Source organism: Pipistrellus kuhlii, unplaced genomic scaffold, assembly GCF_014108245.1.
Source record: "Pipistrellus kuhlii isolate mPipKuh1 unplaced genomic scaffold, mPipKuh1.p scaffold_m20_p_52, whole genome shotgun sequence".
NCBI classification, from domain to species: Eukaryota; Metazoa; Chordata; class Mammalia; order Chiroptera; family Vespertilionidae; genus Pipistrellus; species Pipistrellus kuhlii.
The window spans coordinates 208,451-230,386 of NW_023425554.1; the positions used below are offsets into that span (position 1 = coordinate 208,451).

General features: G+C 38.4%; 1 protein-coding gene and 1 pseudogene across 1 annotated transcript; both read right to left on the bottom strand.

Moving 5' to 3' along the window:
• Positions 1–6,979: 6,979 nt before the first annotated feature.
• On the bottom strand, positions 6,980–7,903 carry LOC118706606 (olfactory receptor 7A10-like). Its single transcript, XM_036416041.1, has one exon. It carries the CDS (start codon positions 7,901–7,903, stop codon positions 6,980–6,982), a length of 924 nt encoding a protein of 307 aa, XP_036271934.1.
• An 11,711-nt stretch (positions 7,904–19,614) lies between these two features.
• Positions 19,615–20,462, bottom strand: LOC118706499 (annotated as a pseudogene).
• Between the last annotated feature and the right edge of the window lie 1,474 nt (positions 20,463–21,936).

A 21,936-nucleotide genomic window follows, 5' to 3' on the forward strand; every position in this document is an offset into this window, starting at 1 on the left:
GATGTATAGCATGAAGAATAAATATTTACATAGTAATAAAATATGTGATTAAAATTTGCTTTATTATTTTGAAATGAATCTGTAATTTTAGGGTGGTATTAGGTCAAACTATTTATTAACATTTATCTTTCAATAAAGAGTCCTCTTGGAGACATGGATTTGATAATCATATTGCAAGTGGCTCAGCTAGTGATTGTAAACACTGGGATGAAAAAGAACAGGATTCTAATGGGGAGAATTAAACGTGGTGAGCAGCTATTAAACACAAGTGTGTCAGAGTCTACGTTATCAGGAAGAGCAGTTAAGACAGTGATATACAAAAGTATGACAGTCATAAAAGTGAAAAACCCGTCTCAGATTTTCCTCTCTTTTACAGTTGTATGTATTGCCTTGGTCATTAAGTGTGGTTTTTAAAAATATTTTTTTATTGTGTTCAGAGAGGAAGGGAGATGGAGAGAGATAGAAACATCAGTGATGAAAGAGAATCATTGATCTGTTGCCTACTGCATTTCTCCTACTGGGGATGGAGCCTGTAATCAGGGGATGTGCCCTGACTAGGAATCCAACCGTGACCTCTAGGTTCATGGGTTCAGGCTCAACCACTGAGCAACACCAGTGGGTTCATTAACTGTAGTATTTTCCCCATAGGAATACCATTCAGGATGACTCTTTCAGTACAAAAATTATTTGACGTGATAAATGTCATTTGAGAAAAAATTCTTTAAAAAAATATATATTTTATTGATTTTCTATAGAGAGGAAGGGAGAGAGATAGAGAGCTAGAAATGTTGATGAGAGAGAAACATCAACCAGCTGACTCTTGCACACCCCCTACCGGTCGGGGATGTGCCTGCAACCAACGTACATGCCCCTGACCGGAATTGAACCTGGGACCTTTCAGTCCGCAGACCAACGCTCTACCACTGAGCCAAACCGGTTTCGGCGAGAAAAAGTATTCTCAAAAATCCATGTTGCCCATTAGACAAATGAGATTGTCCAAATATGATCTATGTGGAAATAAATTTGGGAAAGTAGGAAAACAGCAAAGAGATAAGCTGTTGGATATCTGAGAGAGCAGAAAGATTAATTGACTTACATAAATTGAATAGAGAAAATAAGGTCAGAAAAATAGAAATTCCAGGAAATCAATGGAAAAAGGTTCTACTTCCATAGTAGGAAAATAATCACAGTATCAAACTCTGAGCCTTAGACCTCTGCCATCATGGGCATATCTTCAGTCTTAGTGTAGGAATCTCTTTCATGACCTGTGTGGAAAGAGTTCCAATTCAGGGTTCGGGTTCTGGAGAAGGGCTGCACACAAATGAAAAGACTTGAGACTTGAAGAAATTCAACCTGGCGATATGGGAGGCCAGGCGGTGGTCCAATTCTAGTGGGAGAACTACACCTGCTCTGGCCCTGCCATCCCCTTTTATTAAGACTTTGGGGAAAACATCTTAGGCAACATAAACAGAAATTTACATGTAGCCCTTAGGCAGAAAATAACAGAAACCTACATGGGACAAACAAGGTGGAGGCTGCTTCCGCTAACAATGTCTCAACTAAAGGGTGAGTGGTTACAGCAATTAAGGTTGTGGACCATCCTTCCTGGCTTCCTGTCAGCATCTCTTTCCAGTGAAATTGTTTTCCAGCACTTAAAACAACTGACCTGTTTGTACTTTCCTTTGCAAGAATGCTTTCAGAGCCTGTGTAATGTCCTTGTTCCTGAGACTGTAGATGAAGGGGTTCAGCATGGGTGTGACCACAGTGTACATCACTGAGGCTGTTGCATTTGAATGTGCATTGTGGATAGCAGCAGAGCTGAGGTACACTCCTAGGCTTGTACAATAAAATAAGAAGACAATCGAGAGGTGAGAGGCACAGGTAGAAAATGCTTTATACTTCCCCTGAGCTGATGACATTCCACGTATGCAGGACACTATTTTAGTGTATGAGTAAAGAATCCCAGCGAAAGAACCGCCACCAAGCAGAAGAGCTGAAAAATAAGGTCCTTGTAATGCAGATTCAAACAAACACGTCTTTATTAATGTATTAACTAAATTAATTACATATTAGTTACTTAACTAAGAATATAGGCACAATACTTTATTGTCTCTGGACTAGGCTGATTAGGGTCACAGTGACTCAGGTAAAAGTTCCAGGTTCCATCCTTCCTGACCCTTACCTCCTGACCTCCCAGACACACCTGGATGGGTCTCTGAGAGGAAGGTCTCCGTGTGGAAGTCTGAATTGCTCCCTGGATGGCTGATGATGAGACTGAAACTCTCTCCCCACATGAGACAGCAGGCAGGAGTGAAGCATCAGTCAGTCCCTGAGCCAGTTTAGGAATCAAAAGCAATAGCCATGTGCTGTGCTCAGCTTCATACAAGCTGAGGACTGCACAGGAGAGATAGTTACAGCTCTCTCTATATTTCATCATCAGGCACATTTCCCTCATGCCATTCCAACTGCTAAACAGGTGATTTCCCTCTGGGCCTCTAGAATAAGCAGAAAGAAAAATTTTCCTAATGATTCTCTGATCCCAGGAGACCAGGATAGAGGTCAAATGAACTCACTTTCTATGACACCTTGTCTTGGTACAATGGGCAACCTCTATTTCTCCATCCATATAACTATAGTGACTTTTTTACTCAGCCCTTCCCTATGCCTTTGCCTAGAAGTTGGTCAGTCCTCAGTTTGTATCCCCCGAGTGCATGCCAGACTTTCTCATTAAAAGAAGAGAATGTATGACCACCTGGATGGCTGATGATGAGACTGAAACTCTGTCCCGACACGAGACAGTAGGAAAGAGTGAAGTATCAGTCAGTCCCTGAGTCAGCTTAGGAATCAAAAGCAACAGCCATGTGCTGTGCCTCAGCTTCGTTTTCACATGTTTTTCAGAGCCTAATCTTATCCAATTCCTGACTTCATGTTTTTTTCAAAGTCTGACTTGTGATGGGACACAGACCTGATATTTCTGGAACGTTGCTTTTCTCCTTTTTTAACAGGCAGAAATTGTGTTCTTTTGAGTTGCCATCATTGCCACCACACTTTAAAAAAAATATATATATATGTGTGTAAATATATATATATATATATATATATATATGTGTGTAAATATATATATATATATATATATATATAATATATATATATATATACACACACACACTCATACACACACACACACACACACACACACACATATATACACACACACACACACACACACACACACACACCCCGTATTTTTTGGACCATAAGACGCACCAGACCATAAGACGCACCAGTTTTTAGAGAAGGGAAATGAAGAAAAAAAGATTCTGAAACAAATAGTGTCCTAAAATATTTTATGTGCATTAAAACCCAACATCACAGTCATAAACACATGTAATCAACCCTGTAAAGTAAACAGCAGCATTTAGAACCATTTTAGAGCCGGGCAAGCACACAGAGACCACACAGAGCCGGGCAAGTAAAAAAACTTTTTTAAAAGTATATGTGTAGGCTATATTTTGACCATAAGACGCAGGGACTTTTTCCCCCCACTTTTGGGGGAAAAAAAGTGCGTCTTATGGTCCGAAAAATACGGGGTGTGTGTGTGTGTGTGTGTGTGTGTGTGTGTGTGTGTGTATATATATATATATATATATATATATATATATATATTTTTATTGACTTTTTACAGAGAGGAAGGGAAAGGGAGAGAGAGTTAGAAACATCGATGAGAGAGAAACATCGATTAGCTGCCTCCTGCACACACCCCACTGGGTATGTGCCAGCAACCCAGGTACATGCCCTTGACTGGAATCAAACTTGGGACCTTTCAGTCCGCAGGCCGATGCTCTATCACTGAGCCAAACCGGTTAGGGCACAACCACACTTTTTGGCCTCCAGACACATTTATCAAAAATTAGGAATGCTACACCTATATCACAAGTTAAGAGATGTCATTTGGTGCCTCATAAAATCTATAAATTATAAGAGCTAATGTAGATATATTTATGTCACAAAGATTACCATTTTATGGAATTTATCTGATGTAACTTTAGAAAGATCCATTGCATGAGTAATACTATGAACTCTCTTCTCCATTTCAGAAATGGGGCTAGAAAGTGTTTACTGATCTGATGACAGCTGAAACTGAGAAGACATGGGGCTTTGTTCAGGATTCTGTCAGGGTGCTTCTCCTTCTCAGAGATGAGCTTGCCTCAGGTGTATTTGGCAATGCCTGAAGGATCTGCTGAACACTGACAATACCCAACATAAGTAGTTATCCTGCCTCAGTTGTCTGGATGAACAGGTGAGATCACCTAGTCTAAACCCTTCTCCAATTTCTCTATGCATATGAGTCACCCAGGAGTCTAGCTTGAATGCAGAATCTGAATTATCAGGACCTGGTGGGCTTGAGATGGTGAGAATCAAACCATCATCCATGTGATATTGGTGCTGCAGGTCCTGGTCTGAGGACCACTCTTTGAGTAGAAGGCTGTGATTCTCTGTTAGAGTCAGGTGCAGATAGTTTTAGATATTTTAAATAAAAATATCTTAGTTGCCTGTAATTTTGTGCAAATAAGGTAGTCACTCATTCTGAAGGCTGTATAAATTCATTGTCCACTTATTCCATATAAGGATATATTAATGATATCATATTTTATACTCCTGAGAAATGCATTTTTAAGTTCTTTTATGTAAATGTCCTCGAGAAACAAATAATATATTACTGAAAAAATTTATAGTATGCAGAGTGAGCACCTCCAAAAGATGCTAACATCTCAGCCCCAGAAAATTGTAACATGTCATTTTTCATAGCAAAGGGTTAAGGTAATAGATAGGATATGTTTGTTAATCAGCTGACTTTAAGATAAAATAAGTCAGGTATCTAAAGCAGACATCAACAAATGGTAGAAAATTAATAAAAAAGCTTTGCACATAAAATCAACATCAACAAGACAAAAAGGCAACCTACTCAATGAAAGAAGATATTTGCAAATAATATATCTGAGAAGGGCTTAATATCCAAAGTATATAGGTAACTCATACAACTCAATGTAAGTAACAAACAATTCAATTTAAAAATGGGCAGAAGACCTGAGCAGGCATTGCTCCAAATAGACATACAGATGATGAACAGACACAAGAAAAGGTGCTCAACCTCATAAATTATCAGGGAAATAAAAAACACAAGGAGATAGTACCCCACACATGTCAGAAAGGGTATCATTTTTTGTGTAATTCATCCTTTGATGATAAATATTGAAGATATTCCTGAGTGTAAAGTATTTCCTGAGTGTAAATATATGATATTTAGATTTTTTCTCTCACTATTTGGTGGATTTGAAAAAAGTTAGAAAAGATGAGCTATTTAATTAGAGCACTTAGAAGGAGTCACTTTTGTATGTAGCACATTGAAAAATTTCAAACAGAAACAAAAACAGTTCAGAAAAAAATACTCTATGTAATTCTTCACCTAAGTGAATAAGCAACCTCACACATGGATATCATATTTCAGTTTATTTTTTATTTTACTATTATTTTATTATTGACTAAAGCAGTGTTTTTCAACCTTTTTTGGGCAAAGGCACACTTGTTTCATGAAAAAAATCACGAGGCACACCACCATTAGAAAATGTTAAAAAATTTAACTCTGTGCCTATATTGACTATATATAAAGTAATTCTCTTGAATAGGAATCAAATAAACACAAAGAAAGTATTTTATAATTACTTTATTATGAAATATTAAGTAAACAAAATAGTGAAAAATTATAAAATTCTTGTCTTGTCTGCACCTACGGCACACCAGGCAACATCACTAGTGTGCCGCGGAACAGCGGTTGAAAAACGCTGGACTAAAGTTCCAGTGCACAAAAATGCGTGGCCCCGACCATCTGCGTGCACCTCAGCTTGCCTGCCTCATCACACCCACCAGCCTACTGCCTCACCTCCTGCTGGCCACCAGCCTTTCTGCAGTCAGAGCCTGTGGGCCGAGGGTAGGGAATGAGAGATGCTTCATGTATTTCATGGTGCCCAATCATTTGGTCATTTTGGTCATGACACCTGTTGCCTTTTATTATTATGATTTTTTTAAGAGAAAGAGATAAGGAACACAGATACAGAAGTAGATAGATAGATAGATGATAGACAATAGATAGAGAGATAGATAGATAGATAGAAGCATCAATGTGAGAAAGATTGATTGCTTCTTGTTTGCAACCCACCTAGGATGGAACCCACAACCCAGATATGTGCTCTGACCTAGAATCAAACACACACACTTTGTGGAGTACAAAAAAAATGCTCCATCCAACTGAGCCAAGTTAATATTCCACATTTTAATGATGTGCAACATGAAAAATATTTTTGTAGAGTAATAAATTATATGGCTGTTTTTTTGCTTCATCATATTTAAGGTCATCTCTGACTCTAACCGTATTAGATCACTCTATTTATTAAAATGTATGTATCCATATAGACACTTCTTGAAAACATGTATTGAGTAGTCAATTTTTGCCAGTGGCCAAGATAGGCATGTGGACACACAGTTGAATACCCAAATGAAGACTATAAAACCAGGAGACCAACTATAAAACATACTAGCATGTTAAAGTCTACAATGTCAAGAAGAGTTGTAAAGGTAGAGGTATAGAAAATATTGATGAACATGTAAGTGAAAACTTTGGTCTCAGATTTTCCCCTATAATAAAATTATGTAAATGACCTTAGTAGCCAAGTATAGTTTGTCCCTAAGGGAAGTATAATTCATGACTATGCTTTCAGAAAAATAATAGAAAAATTAATTGGAATGATGTATGTCATGAGAGACCAAATTATACTGAAGTAATACATGAGATAAATGAATATTTTCAGTTCCTCATGGTTCAAAGATTGGATTAATTTGCCAGACTTTTTTTTCTCTCTGAGGCTAGAAACCTGCATTCCTGGGCAATTCTTCAGCCTCCTACAGTTGGTCCTTTAAAAGTTTACCTGCCAATAAATCTTTGCAGGGCCCTCTTTATATCATTGTTCCTCAGACTGTAGATGAAGGGGTTCAGCATGGGTGTGACCACGGTGTACATCACCGAGGCTGCTGCACTTGAGTGTGAGTTTTGGGAAGCAGAAAAGCTGAGGTACACTCCAAGGCTCGTACCATAAAATAAGGAGACAACAGAGAGGTGAGATGCACAGGTAGAAAATGCTTTATATTTCCCCTGAGATGATGGGATCCCACATATGGAGGCAATGATCTTGGAATAAGAGTAAAGGATCCCAGCAAAGGGACCACCACCTAGCAGTCCAGCTGAAAAGTACATTGTAATGTTATTAGGAAAGGTGTCAGAACAGGCAATTTGGACCACCTGACTGAGTTCACAGAAAAAGTGAGGAATTTCTAAGTCTGAGCAGAAGCGCAGACCCAACACCATAAAACTATTTAGTGAGGAATTCAGGACACTCAGGATCCAGGTCACCAGAACCAGCAGTCCACAGAGCTGGGGATTCATGATGACCATGTAGTGCAGAGGGTGACAGATGGCCACATACCTGTCATAGGCCATCACAGTCAGGATTATGTTGTCCAACATTGCAAAGAGGATATAAAAATACATCTGGGTGATGCAGCCTTCATAGGTGATGACTTTGCTCTGTGTCTGGATGTTCCACAGCATCTTTGGGATGGTGGTGGAGGTGAAACAGATGTCTACTAAGGACAGGTTGCAGAGGAAGAAGTACATGGGTGTGTGGAGGTGGGAGTCTGAGCTGACGGCCAGGATGATGAACAGGTTTCCCAACACAGTGACCAGGTACATGGAGAGGAAAAGCCCAAATATGAGGGGCTGCAGTTCCAGTGCCTGTGAAAGTCCCAGAAGAAGGAATTCTGAAATTTGTGTACCATTGCCTGGTTCCATGTGTCAGAGCTGACTACAAAAAAAAAAAAAAAATTATCATATTAGCAAGCATTAGTAACTTAGAATAAATGACACATTTATATTTTAGAATCAGGAAAATAATTCCCATTTTTTGTTGTGTGATCTGGTCCCCATTAAGGTATCTCTATTGGCATTCCTCATTAGAATTTCCTTTTGTAACATCAACCTGTAATGTATTATATACTGAGATTTTACTAGGATATCTTTTCTACACGTGAGAAATATATATTGACTATAGACTATGTTCTAGGCACTGTTCAGAGTATAGGACGCTGATAAACAGAAGTCTACAAACTAATGATGGAGCAATAATATAATCAAATAAAAATGATAATATAATATATCCGATGGTGGAGTTGCTATAAAGTAAATCACATCAAATGGAGAGAGTAAATAGAGGGTGTTATTTTTCATAGAGTTTAGCCAATACTTGCTAATGGCTGACACTTAACACACTCCTCATTGAACACTGAGAGAGACTAAGTGGGAAAGTGTTTCCCAGGGAGAAGGAACAGCCAGTACAAAGGCCCTGAGGAAGATGTTTGTTTTAGAAAATGAAGGCTCAGGAGTTTGAAGATAGCACCATGAAGGTGAATTTTTCTTGTATCTCCTCACAGAACCAAACTGGCAATAAAAGTAAATTAGGGAATATTACCCAGAATTATCAACTGAAAACTATCTGAAGAGGAGACTTTTAAAGAAGGAAGGGCTGAAATCACCTTGAGAGTGATAGGAAGGTTGTGGTCACAGGAGGGGCTGATACCACTCCCACAAGGCAGGCCAAGTTGAGGAGGAATATCTCAGCTGTGGGGGTTTCCTCCTGAGAGCAGTGAGGCCTGTACTCCAGGCTGGGCTTTCCAGCTTCCAGGGCCAGAGCCAGGAACACCTGCCCTCATAGCATCCATCAGCAAAAAGCAGTAGGGCCTCTACCAGCAGAGGGCGATGGAACCTGCTGGAGATAAAGCCACTTTGTTTTTATTTACTTATATATATATTTTTTACGTTAAAAGTCTTCGTTGTTGAAAGTCATTACATATGCTCCCTTGTTTCCCCCATTGACCTTTCCCAGTCTGCTCCTTGTCCTCCAGCCCAGTCCTTCATCACCATATTCTCTGTGTTCATGGGTTATGCATATCTATACTAATAAAAGGGTATTGGTCAGGACACCCTCATAGAAACAACCAAATAGCAGATTTTGTGGTGTGACAAGGACGGCAGGGGGGTTAGTGCGGGATGACCAAATGACTGAACAACAGGCTGCAGGGGGCAAGCAGGCCTGGGGGATGGGGAGAGGCAGTGAGGGGCAACCAGGTTGGCAGGTGCAGCAGTTAGGAAGCAGTGGTCCTGGATTGTGAGGGAGATGTCTGACAGCCGGTTTAGGCCTGATCCCTGAGATTGGGCCTAGACTGGTAGTTGGACATCCCCCGAGGGGGCCAGATTGAAGAGGGTGCAAGCTGGGCTGAGGGAAAGCTTCCTTACCCCCCACCTTACCATGCACAAATTTTGTGCTCCGGACCTCTAGTATGCCTATAAGTTCTTTGGTTAGTCACCCACCCTCCCCTGACTTCCCTCTGAGGTTCAAAAGTCTGTGCCATGCTTCTATGCCCCTGGATCAGTTTTATTTGTCAATTTATTTTGTTCATTAGATTCCACATGTGAGTGAGATTATGTAATACCTGTCTTTATTTCACTGGCTTATTTCACTTAGCATAGTACTCTCCATCTCCATCTCCATGATTGCCAATGGTAAGAATTCTTTCTTTTTTTATAACTGCATAGTATTCCATTGTGAACAAAGAAATCCAATTTATCAATACATTATTTCTAATGGAGAAAAAATGGTTTGGTTTTCAAACAAATCTCTTGTCAAGCAGTTTTTTGGAATAAATTAAGTTTGAGAACCAAGGTTACACTGTATTCTGGGAGTGTCTCAGGTGTGTGGCTCTGCGATAGGGAAACACACCCACCATCTTCCCTGAAGTCTGAATGGCATCACCCCCTCATGGGAGATATAGAGGTCCCATCATCCCGATTCTGCCAACAGCCCTTTCAGAAACAGTTTTTTTTCAGTGACTAAATCTGATAGCAAGTGGGCATATGCAGGTGGAACAAGGCAGACCCTAACGTGTCTTGGGATGTTTGCTGACCCACCTTTGAGGCCCACTCTGCTGTAAAGCTGATCTTGGAGAGCAGCCTGCTCCATCTTCTGCAGAGAAGCTCAGTGGAGGCAACCACAAAAGGGGGGTCACTTCAAGCCTCAAATAGGTTGCTGAGAACCAAATGTGGGCAGCTTCTGATGTTGGCTAGCACCAAAGTCCCTACCAGGAGACCTAGAATCAACATACAAAACAGTCATCCTCAGGCAACACAAGAGAAGGATACAGAGGGAGATCCCCGGAGCACACTAAACTCTGCCTAGATGAACTCCACTTTTTTCCCCCCTTCATTATTTTCTTGTTATTGCTTTGTTTTTTTATTTTTTCTCTCTCTCTTTTTCATATCTCTTATTTTTCTCTTTCCTTTTTTATTCATTTTTAAAAATTTCTTTCACTTTCCCCCTTCTTTTCTTTTTCACTGTTTTTCTCCATATTTTTATTCATATTTTTTCTTCCTTCTTTCTTTTCACATGCTTTCCCTCCATTTTTTTCTTATAATTTTTTCTTTTATTATTCTTGTTTACCTTTTTCTTTCTTTTTAAAAAAATATATTTTATTAATTTTTTACAGAGAGGAAGGGAGAGGGAGAGTTAGAAATGTCGATGAGAGAAACATCAACCAGCTGCCTCTTGCACACCCCCTACCGGGGATGTGCCCCCAACCAATGTACATGCCCTTGACCGGAATCGAACCTGGGACCTTTCAGTCCATAGACCGATGCTCTACCACTGAGCCAAACCTGTTTCGGCTACCTTTTTCTTTTGTAGTTGTTTTTGTTGTTGGGCTCCTTTGTATGTTTTTTTAAAATTTTTTTTATCAGCACCTATAAAACAGCTCACACAATGTTGTTGGGGTTGAGCCTCACAGTCAGGCAGCCTGAGGATGGATCCTACCCACAAATGGCCCAACAACAATCATGACCCAGTTACAACAGAAGAGCCCCCAAAGCACACACACAGGGGACATTTCTAGAGCATCCAGCTCAGGAGATAAAGGAAGCTGCACCAGTGGGCCCTACGGGATACTTCCTTTGAAAGACCATGAAGACTGGGAATCATAGCATTTTAATCTAATACATAGAAACGAACACAAAGAAATAACTTGCAAAGAAAATATACAATTCCCAAGTGAAATAAAAGGAGGAATCTCCAGAAAAAAAGCTAAATAAAATGGAGGCAAGCAATTTATCAACATAGAGTTCTAAGTAATAGTTATAAGGATACTCAAGGAACTTAGTGAACACTACAAGGAACATAATGAAAACTACAAGGAACTTAGTGGGAACCACATCAGCATGAAAAAGGACATAGAAACCATGAATAAGAACAATTCAGAAATGAAGAATACCACCTGGTGAAAAAAATAGACTTACAAGTCCAGAAAGCACAATAGTTTCAAACAATGGGAACCCAAAGTGGCTCACCCCAAGACACATCATAATTAAAATGCCAAGCATTAAAGACAAAGAGAGATTCAAAAAAGCAGCTAGTTACCTATAAGGAAGCACCCATATGACTGTCAGCTGATTTCTCAACAAAAAATTTGCTGGCCAGAAGGGAATAGCAAGAAATATTCAAAGTGATAAATAGCCAGGACCTACAACCAATATTATTATACCCAGCAAAGTGATTATTTAGAATTGAAAATCAGATAAAGAGCTTCACAGATAAGAAAAAGCAAAAGGGGTTCATCACCACCAAACCAGTATTATATGAAATATTGAAGAATATTCTTTAAGAAGAGGAAGAAGAAAAAGAGAAAATATAAACAATAAAATGGCAATAAATACATACCTATCAATAAGAATCTAAAAATAAAAATAACAAACATGGACTCTAAATAAACTGATGAATAAAATAGAAGCATGGGAACAATGGAGCAGACTGATGAATCTCAGAGGGAAGTGATGAGGGGAGAGGAGAAAACTTCAATTACATAATTTATATGCATATATGCCTTACCTATGAATGCAGCTGATAAAGTTTTGAAGGCTGCGGGTAGGACCAGAACCCAGTGAATGGTGGCAATAGGGGAGGGAGGAAGGAGGGCATCTGTAATACTCTCAACAATAAATACTTAAGAGAAATGAAGAACACCATATGTGACATTAAGAATACACTGAAAGGAATAAAAATTAAGCTGGATGAAGCAGAGAAACAAAAATAAAAATAAAAAGAATTTAAAATAATGAGGATAGTTTAAGGGAAATTTGGAAAAACTTCAAATGTAACAATATACACATCAGAGAAGTAGAGAAGGAAAAGAAAGTGAAAAAGGATATAAATCTAGTTAGTAGAAAAACGATAGAAAATTTCCTTAACCTGTTAAAAGAAAAATTCACACACACTCAGGAAGCACAGCATCTCAATCAAGATGAATTTAAGAGAACCACGCAAAGACACATACTATTAAAATGGCAATGGTTCGTGACAGAGTAATAATCTCAAAGGGAGCAAGAGATAAACAGTTAGTTTCCTACAAAGGAGTTTCCATAAGGCTTTCAGCTGATTTCTCAACAGAAACACTGTGGCAGAAGTGAATGGAATGAATTATTCAAGGTAATGAAAAGCAAGGTTCTGAAACCAAGACTACTCTATCCAGCCAGGCTTTCATTCAAAATCAATTATGAAGTAAAGAGCTCCCCAGACAAAAAACAAAAAAGGCTAAAGGAGTTTAACACCACGAAACAAGCATTGCAAGAAATGTTAAAGAGACTACCTTAATAATAATAAGAAATAGAGAAACATAATAGGCATAAAGAATAAAAATGGCAATAAATTGGTACCTATCAATAATAATCTTAAGTGTAAATAAATGAAATGCTTGACTCAAAAGACATAGGGTAGCTGAATGAATAAAAAAAAGACCCAAATATATGCTGTCTGCAAGAGACTCACACAGGATGAGATTGATGGATGGAAAAAGCAAATTTCCTTGCAAATGGAAATGAAGATAAATCCTGGGAAACAATATTCATATCTGACAAGTGAAGGCTATAATAAGAGACAAGTAAGGTCATATATAATACTAAAAGGATTGATACAAGAGGATATAACCCTGTTAAACATATATGCACCCAATATAGGGAAAACCAAATATATTAAAAAAACAAAACAAAACAAAAACCTCTAGAGGACTTAAAGGAAGAAATTAATAGCTATACAATCATAGTAGGGAACTATAACACCCCACTGACATCAGTGGATAGATTTTCTAGACAAAAATTCAATAAGAAAACAGTGACCTTAAATAACACGCCAGAACAAATGGATTTAATTAATTATATTCCACCCAAAGCAGCAAAATATACATTCTTTTCAAGTGCACAAGGAATATTCTCAATGATAGATCACATGTTAGGACACAAAATAAGTCTCTACAAGTTCAAGAGGAATGAAATCATATCAAGCTTCTTCTCAGATGACAATGGCATGAAACTAGGATGAATTACAAAAAACACCCCAAACCTTCAAACACACGCAGGTTAAATACCATTTTGGTAAACAATGAATGGACTACCAATGAGAGCAAGGAAAAAAAAATCCTGGAAATACTCTCAACAATATGGACACACAACAACGCAGAATCTAGGGGACCCCTGAAAAGCAGTCCTGAGAGGGAAGTTTGTAGCACTACATAGGACTATCCCAAGAACCAAGAAAAATTTCCAATAAACTATTTAGCCCTATAACCTAAAAAATTATAAATAAAACAGCAAGAAAAGCTCAGAGTAAGTAGAAAGAAGGAAATAATAAAGATCAGAGTGGAAATAAATGATGTAGAGACTAAAGAAACAATGTAAAATACCAATGAAACCAAGAGCTGGTTCTTTGAAAAGATAAACAATATTGATGCACTTTTAGGGAACTCATCAAGAAACAAATAGGGAGGACCCAAATAAATAAAATCAGAAACAGAAGTAGTGAAGTAACAACTGACACAACAGAGTAAAGGATTGCAAAAAAAAATTCTATGATCAACTACATGTCAACAGTCTAGACATTGTGGATGAAATGGCAAATTCCTAGGAACATACAATTTTCCAAAACAATCAGGAAGAAACAGAAAACATGAATAGGCCAATAACAGCTGATTAAATTGGAACAGTAACAAAACAAACAAACAAACAAAACTCTCAGGAAACAAAAGCATCAGGCTAGATGGCTTCATCTGGGAGTTTTACCAAACTTTCAAAGAAGTAAAACCTATCGACCTCAAACTATTACAAAAACTTTAAGAGGAAGGAAGCCCCAAAGCTCTTTTTATGAGGCCAGCATTATCATCATAATAAAATGAGAAAAAGAAAGAGAATTACAGGCCAATATCCCTGATGAACATAGATGTTAAAATCCTCAACAAAATATTGACAAATCTGATTCAGCAACATATTAAAAAGATCACACATCCTAACCACATTGGATTTATTCCAGGGGTGCAAGGCTGGTACAATATTCACAAATCAATACATGTCAGACATCTCATAAACAAACTGAAAGACAAAAATAGCAGAAGCCTATAAGTAGATGCAGAAAAAGCATTTGAAAAAACACAAAACCTAGTTTTGATAAAAACTCTCAGCAAAGTGGGAATAGAGGGATTATACCTCTATATAACAAAGGCCATATATGACAAACCTACAGCAAACATCACACTCAAAAGGCAAAAACTAAAACCATTTTACCCAAGAACCCGTGTATGATAGGGATGTCCACTTTCACCACTCTTATTCAAAATAACACTGGAAGTCCTAGACACAGCAATCAGATAAGAAAACTTAAAATGCATCCAAATTGGAAAGTAGGAAGTAAAACTGTTTTAATGACATGATACTGTCCAAATAGTGATGCTATTTAACTCAGAGATCCTCAGCCTCAGCACAGTTGGCATTCTGGGACAGACTGTTCTCTGTGGTGAGGTCTGTCCTGTGAAACGAAGGTTGTTTAGAGCATATCTGCCTTCACTCACCCCTCTCCAGTGTGACAGTCACAAATCTGTCAGGACGTAGCTCAATGTCTCCTGTGGGGGGGGGGGGGTGATTACCAATGATTAGAACCACAGTTTTAATTTCATAATTTAAACATATTTTAACAACACTGACATGATTACAATGTAATGATAACAAGTATGAAAGACAATCAAGTGTGAGGAGCAGTCACACTATGAATTCTTAGGTAGCCACTGAAATAAATACATTAAGTAACTGAGCACACAAACAGCAATCTCTTGCCTCTGGGCTAAGATGAATGGGCTCTCAGGTGACAACAGATAAATGTTTTTGGCTTTCATTCTCTGAGACCCTCTCATGCAGGGTCAACTGGGTTTTGGACTCACCTGGATAAGATCTATGACAGGAAGGTCATGGTGGGGACGTCTGAATTCCTCCCTGAATGGCTGATAATAGAGACTGAAGTTCTGTTCACAGGCAAGATAGCAGGAAGGTGTACAGTGTCAGTCCCCAGCCAGAGTTGGGGCTACAAACAAAGATATAATAGTGAGAAATAAACATAACCATGCCCTCCCAGCCTAAGTTTACACATGATGGGAGACTGAAGATGAGGGGATATTTATAAATTTCCACACCTGCTCTGCAGGCACATTTCTCTCTTGTTTCTCCAACCTCTAAGCACACAAATATGGTATATCTTTTAGCAAGGGAAGGATTAGGGTAGCAAGTGGAACAGTTTTGTTAATCAGCTGACTTCAGGATAGAAAATGAGCTAGGCTTATCCAAGTGGCACTAAGATAAGCACAGTGGTTCTGTTAAGGTGGAAGAGAGACCACAAAAGAATTGGACTCAGAGAGACTTTGAAAATGCTACACAGCTGGCTTAAAGATGGAGGAAGGAACATGAGCTATGGAATACAGGCAGCCAGCAACACTGAAAGGCATTAGAAAGAAACACATCCTCCCCTTCGCCCTTCGCCCTGCGCACCTCTTGTCTCTGAGCTAGGCTGATTAGACACAGTGACTCAGGTAAAAGTTTTCAGGTTCCATCCTCACTGACCCTTTCCTGCTGTACCCATTGGCCTCCCAGTCTCACCTGGATGGGTCTCTGAGAGGAAGGTCTCTGTGTGAAAGTCTGAGTTGCTCCCTGGATGGTTGGTGATGGAGACCGAAGCTGTGTCCTGCATGAGACAGCAGGAAGGAGTTAAGCATCAGCTCCTGAGCCACCTTAGGAATCAAAAGCAGCAGCCATGTGCTGTCCCCAGCACTGTACAAGCTGGAGACTGCACTGAGGAGATATCTACATCTCTCTCTAAACCTGCTCATCAGGCACATTTCCCTTGTGTTGTTCCAACTTCTAAGCAATGATTTCCCTCTGGGCCTCTGGCATAAACAGAAAGGAATATTTTCCTAATGATTCTCTGATCCCAAGAGACCAGAGAGTAAATCAAGTGTACTTAGTTTTTATGACTCCTTGTCTTGGTCTCACCTGCTTTCTAGGGGCCAGAAGACCTACTACCCTATTCCATCCTTGACTTCCTTTTTTCTTCAAAGTCTGGTTGGGGGTGGGACACAACCCTGATGTCTCTAGAGAATTGCTTTTCTCCTCTTCAATATGGCAGAATTGCGCTCTTTGATGTGCAATTTCCGGTACCACACTCTTTGGCTTCCTGACACATTTGTCAAAATAATTAGAGATTTTATACTTATATCACCAGTTGAAAGTTATTTAGAGCCTCACAAAATATTGATTAGTTTTCCTCTCCAGTGTGCCTCAGGTGGTTGAGCATTGTCCCATGCACCTGTAGGTTGTTGGCATGCCTGTTTGGCAGGCTCGATCCCCAGTAGGCATTGTGTAGGAGGCAGTCCCATCATGGCTTCTCTCTCATGGATGTTTTTGTTTCTCTTTCTCTCTAAAATTTCAATAAAACATATTAAAGTATTTAATTATTAGAGATACATTTAGGTATTTTTATGTCACATGACCTGAGCTTATCATTTTATATAAATTGCCTGATTGAATCTTTAAGAACATCCATTCTATTAAGTAATATTTCTTTTTGAAATGACCATGAACTTTTATTCCCATTCCTTCTATTAATATCATGCATTACATTGATTGATTTCTATCTTTTTTTAAAAAAATCTTTATTGTTGAAAGAATTATATATGTCTCTCCTTTCCCCCATTGATCTCTCCCAACCCTTCCAGCCCCACCTCCCCACAAGCCTTCTTTACCCTATTGTCTGTGTCCATTGGTTATGCATATATGCATATGAGTTTATTGATTGACCTCTTCCCACCTCACCCTCTCCTGCCTTTCCCATGAGGTTTGACAGTCCATTCGATGCTTCTGTGACTCTGGGTCTATTTTTGTTCACCAGTTTATATTGTTCATTATATTCCACAAATGAGTGACATCTTTTGATATTTATCTTCCTCTGACTGACTTATTTCACTTAGCATAATGCTCTCCAGATCCATCCATGCTGTTGCAAATGATGAGTTCTTTCTTTTTTATAGCAGCATAGTATTCCAGTGTGTAGATGCATCATAGTTGTTATTTTTTATTGTCTAAAGTTTTACATATGTTTCCTTTGTCTCTGATTGACCCCTGCTCCCCGCCCCCTCCTGTCCTTCCCACCCCCGAGGGCAAGCCCTCACTGCCTTTGTGTCTGTGTCCATTGGTTATGTTAATATGCATGCAAACAAATCCTTTGGTTAAAGTAAATTGGAAAAAAAAGTAAACTGATAAAAATCCTTAAGTCATGCTGGTCCTTTCAATTCCTGTTCCATCTTGGGTATCTGGGTTTCTGTGCTGTCACTTCCTAATTCTGGCAGTCCCTGCATGAACTCTTCTTTGGAGAACTTGCACTGTGTTGTTGCTCTGAATTTCCATGAAAGGATCATCACAGAACTGCTGTTTTCCATCTATCCCAATTTTATTTTGACTTTGAGGATCTTTGTATCTAGTGTATAGATGTTCTAACTTCTTCTTGTCCAATGATCCTTTTATACTGTCTCATATATATGATTCCGGATTTGGGGGAAAAATTGGTCCATTATAATATCTAACTTCCAGTCATTTTGAGACAGGCAACTAATTGCTGCTTTTTCACTAGGTTGTGTGAAGATCATAAAGTAACCATGGGTATCCTTCTGCAAAAACTAACACTTGATCATGTTGTGTCCTTTAGGCCCCTTCCCATCTCCTCCAGCTTCAGAGTCAATGGAGGATAGATGGCTCCTCCCCCAGGCTCCTGGGCTCTGTATGGGGCAGCCCTTGGCATAGCCGAGGATGCAGTCCTGGGCCTGGGAGAGGTAGAGGGTTGGAGGAAGGTGTCAGCAGCCCTTTATGAGTTTTTCATCCTTTGATTATAAGGATTGAAGATATTTCTGAGAGGGAAGATATTCCTTAATATATATAAGATATTTAGATTGTTTGCTCACTGTCCATTTGGTGGATTTGAAAAAATTTAAAAAAAGGGAGATATTTAATTTAGAGCACTCAGAAGGAGTCACAAATTTATGAAGCATATTGAAAAATTTCAAACAGAAATAGGAAAATAGTTAAAAAACACACACAAAAAACACTGCATGTAATTCTTCACCCAAATGAATAAAGAAACTTACACATGGACATCATATTTCACAGTTTACTTTTTTATTTTTAATATTATTTTATTATTGATTTATTTTTTAGAGAGAGAAGAAGAGAGACATAGATACAGAAGTAGACATAGATAAATAAATGATAAATAATAGATAGATAGATAGATAGTTAGAGACAGAAGCATCAATGTGACAGAGAAACATTGATTGACTGCCTCCTGAATGCACCCCACCTGGGTTGGAATCCACAACCTAGATACATGCTCTGACCTGGAATCAAACACACAACACTTTTTGTGGTATACAAGATGCTTCATCCAAATGAGCCATTGGGCCAAGTCAATATTCCATACTTTAATGATGTGCAACATGAAAAATATTTTTGTAGATGAATAAGTTGTATGGCTGTTTTTTGCTTTATCTTTTTTTAGGTTATCTCTGACTCTAACCATATTATATCAGTCTATTTATTAAAATGTATGTATCCATGCAGATGTTTCTTGGAGACTTGTATTGAGTAGTCATTTTTTGCCAGTGGCTAAGGTAGGCATGTGGACACACAGTTGAATAACAGAATGAAATATATAAAACCAGAAGACCAGCTATAAAACATACTAGCATGTTGAAGTCTGCATTATCAAGAAGAGCAGTAAAGGTGGTGCTATAGAAAATAATGATGAACATATAAGTGAAAACTAAGGTCTCAGATTTTCTCCTACAATAAAATTATGTAAATGACCTTACTAAGCAAGTATAGTTTGTCCCTAGGGGTAGTATAATTCATAACTATTTTTTCAGGAAAACAATAGAAAATTTATTTGGAATGATATATGTGATAAGAGAATAAATTATGCTAAATTAATTTATGTTAACTCATGAGATAAATGAGTATTTCCAATTTCTTATATTCCCGAGATTGGATTAATTTGTGTCAGACTTCTGACTCTGATGCGTGAAACCTAAATTCCTGGGTATTCTTCAGTAAAGTTGGCCCTTGAAAAACTTACCTGCTAAAGAATCCTTGCAGGGCCCTCTTTATGTCATTGTTCCTCAGACTGTAGATGAAGGGGTTCAGCATGGGTGTGACCACAGTGTACATCACTGAGGCTGTTGCACTTGAGTGTGCACTGTGGGTAGCAGTAGAGCTGAAGTATACTCCTAGGCTCGTACCATAAAATAAGGAGACAACTGAGAGGTGAGACGCACAGGTAGAAAATGCTTTATACTTCCCCTGAGATGATGGGATTCCACATATGGAGGCAATGATCTTAGAATAAGAGTAAAGGATCCCAGCAAGGGGACCACCCCCTATCAGCCCAGTTGAAGAATACATTAGAATATTGTTAAGAAAAATGTCAGAACAGGCAAGTTGGATCACCTGATTGAGTTCACAGAAAAAGTGTGGGATTTTCATGTCTGAGCAGAAGGACAGACGCAACACCATTGAGCTATGTAGCAAGGAAACCATAGCACTCAGGATCCAGGACAGCAGAACCAGCAGTCCACAGAGCCGGGGGCTCATGATGACCATGTAGTGCAGGGGGTGGCAGATGGCCACAAACCGGTCATAGGCCATCACGGTCAGGATAAAGTTGTCCAACACTGCAAAGAGTATGAAAAAATACATCTGTGTGATGCAGCCTCCATAGGTGATGACTCTGCTCTGTGTATGGATGTTCCATAACATCTTTGGGACGGTGGTGGAGGTGAAACAGATGTCTACCAAGGAGGTTGGAGAGGAAGAAGTACATGGGCGTGCGGAGGTGGGAGTCTGAGCTGACAGCCAGGATGATGAGCAGGTTTCCCAACACAGTGACCAGGTACATGGAGAGGAAAAGCCCAAATATGAGGGGCTGCAGTTCTAGTTTTTCTGATAATCCAACAAGAAGAAATCCCGAAAATCCTGTTAGGTTCCCTTGTCCATGTGGTGGAGGTAACTACCATAATACAGAAAAAGCGACATTACTAATTTTCACACAAGCAAGCATCAATAACCTAGCATAAAGGAAATAATTTCCATATTTGGTCTATGGTCTGGTCTCCTTTGGGACATCCTTAGGGCCATTTCTCATTAGAATTTCCTTTTCCATGTGAAGACAGATGAAGAATTCTTGTCTTAGTTCTTTCAATGCGAAAAATAAAAATAAAAAGCAATGAATGGAATGTAAAGCACAGCAGGTGTCTGTAGTTTATAATACTGTATTGTGTAAGGAAAGTAGATAGAGGCTAGATTTTAAAAGTCCTTATAAAACAAACAAACAAACTGTTAACTATTGTGGTGACAGACCTACTGTGGAGGTCGTATTGCAATATATACAAATACGGAATCAATAGGTGGTACTCCTAAAAAAACTAATATAATGTTTTATGCCAATTATACTTCAATGAAAAATGTTTACAACAAATGGAGAAAGCACAGTAGGACTGATTGACAGATTGGACCACCTAAAATTTATGAACTTTATACATTCTCCACAAAACACTTTTACATACATTAAAGAACTAAATGGAAAACTGTCACTTTGTGTGAAAGTCTCCATTTCTTTGTCAAAAATAATCCAATAAAAAAATTGAACAAGATGATATTGTCAATAATATTGTGATAAGTCTGTATGTTAATAAGTTCGTTACTAGACTTGGTGTGGCAATCACATTGTAATGTATATAAATGTTGAATCAATATATTGTATACTGGAAACTAATATCATATTGTATACAAACTATACTTAAACAAAAAAGGGATAAAAACACTTTGATAACACTGTCCAAAAGCAAATAATTTTTCAGGTGAGTAATATAGTGAAAGTTACTTATAAAGCCAACTATACTTTAATTAAAATAAATAAATTAATAAACAAATAAAGGAAAAAAGTTACACAGAGAAATTTTAACAGAGACTCTAAATGGCTTACAAACTTATGAATTTCATTACTCAGCCTCATAAGTAATAAAATAATTACAAAGTGAATCTCATTACTTACTCTTTTTCATCTACCAAATAAAATTTTAAAATGTGAACAGACAAGGTGAGGGAAAATACTGTGAAATGTATGTCTCATGCACTGCTAGTGCAAGGTGTATTTGCAGCCTTTCTTGCTCTGGACCTTTCTCATTCATATGGAAAGATAGTCTGATATGCCCCATCAGAAAATTTAAAAAATGCCCTCACATCACTGTATATTCTTTCACTGGTAATTACCTTTTGTCCATTTCTGTCAATAGATAAAGTTCTTGAACTTATGTTCTACTTCTCCTGAGAAGACTTTACATTTCCAATGCCCTTTCTGAATTTGTCTGCTA

Excerpts from the sequence above, each read along its gene's own strand:
- LOC118706606 (XM_036416041.1), bottom strand. The coding sequence starts at position 7,903 with ATGGAACCAGGCAATGGTACACAAATTTCAGAATTCCTTCTTCTGGGA.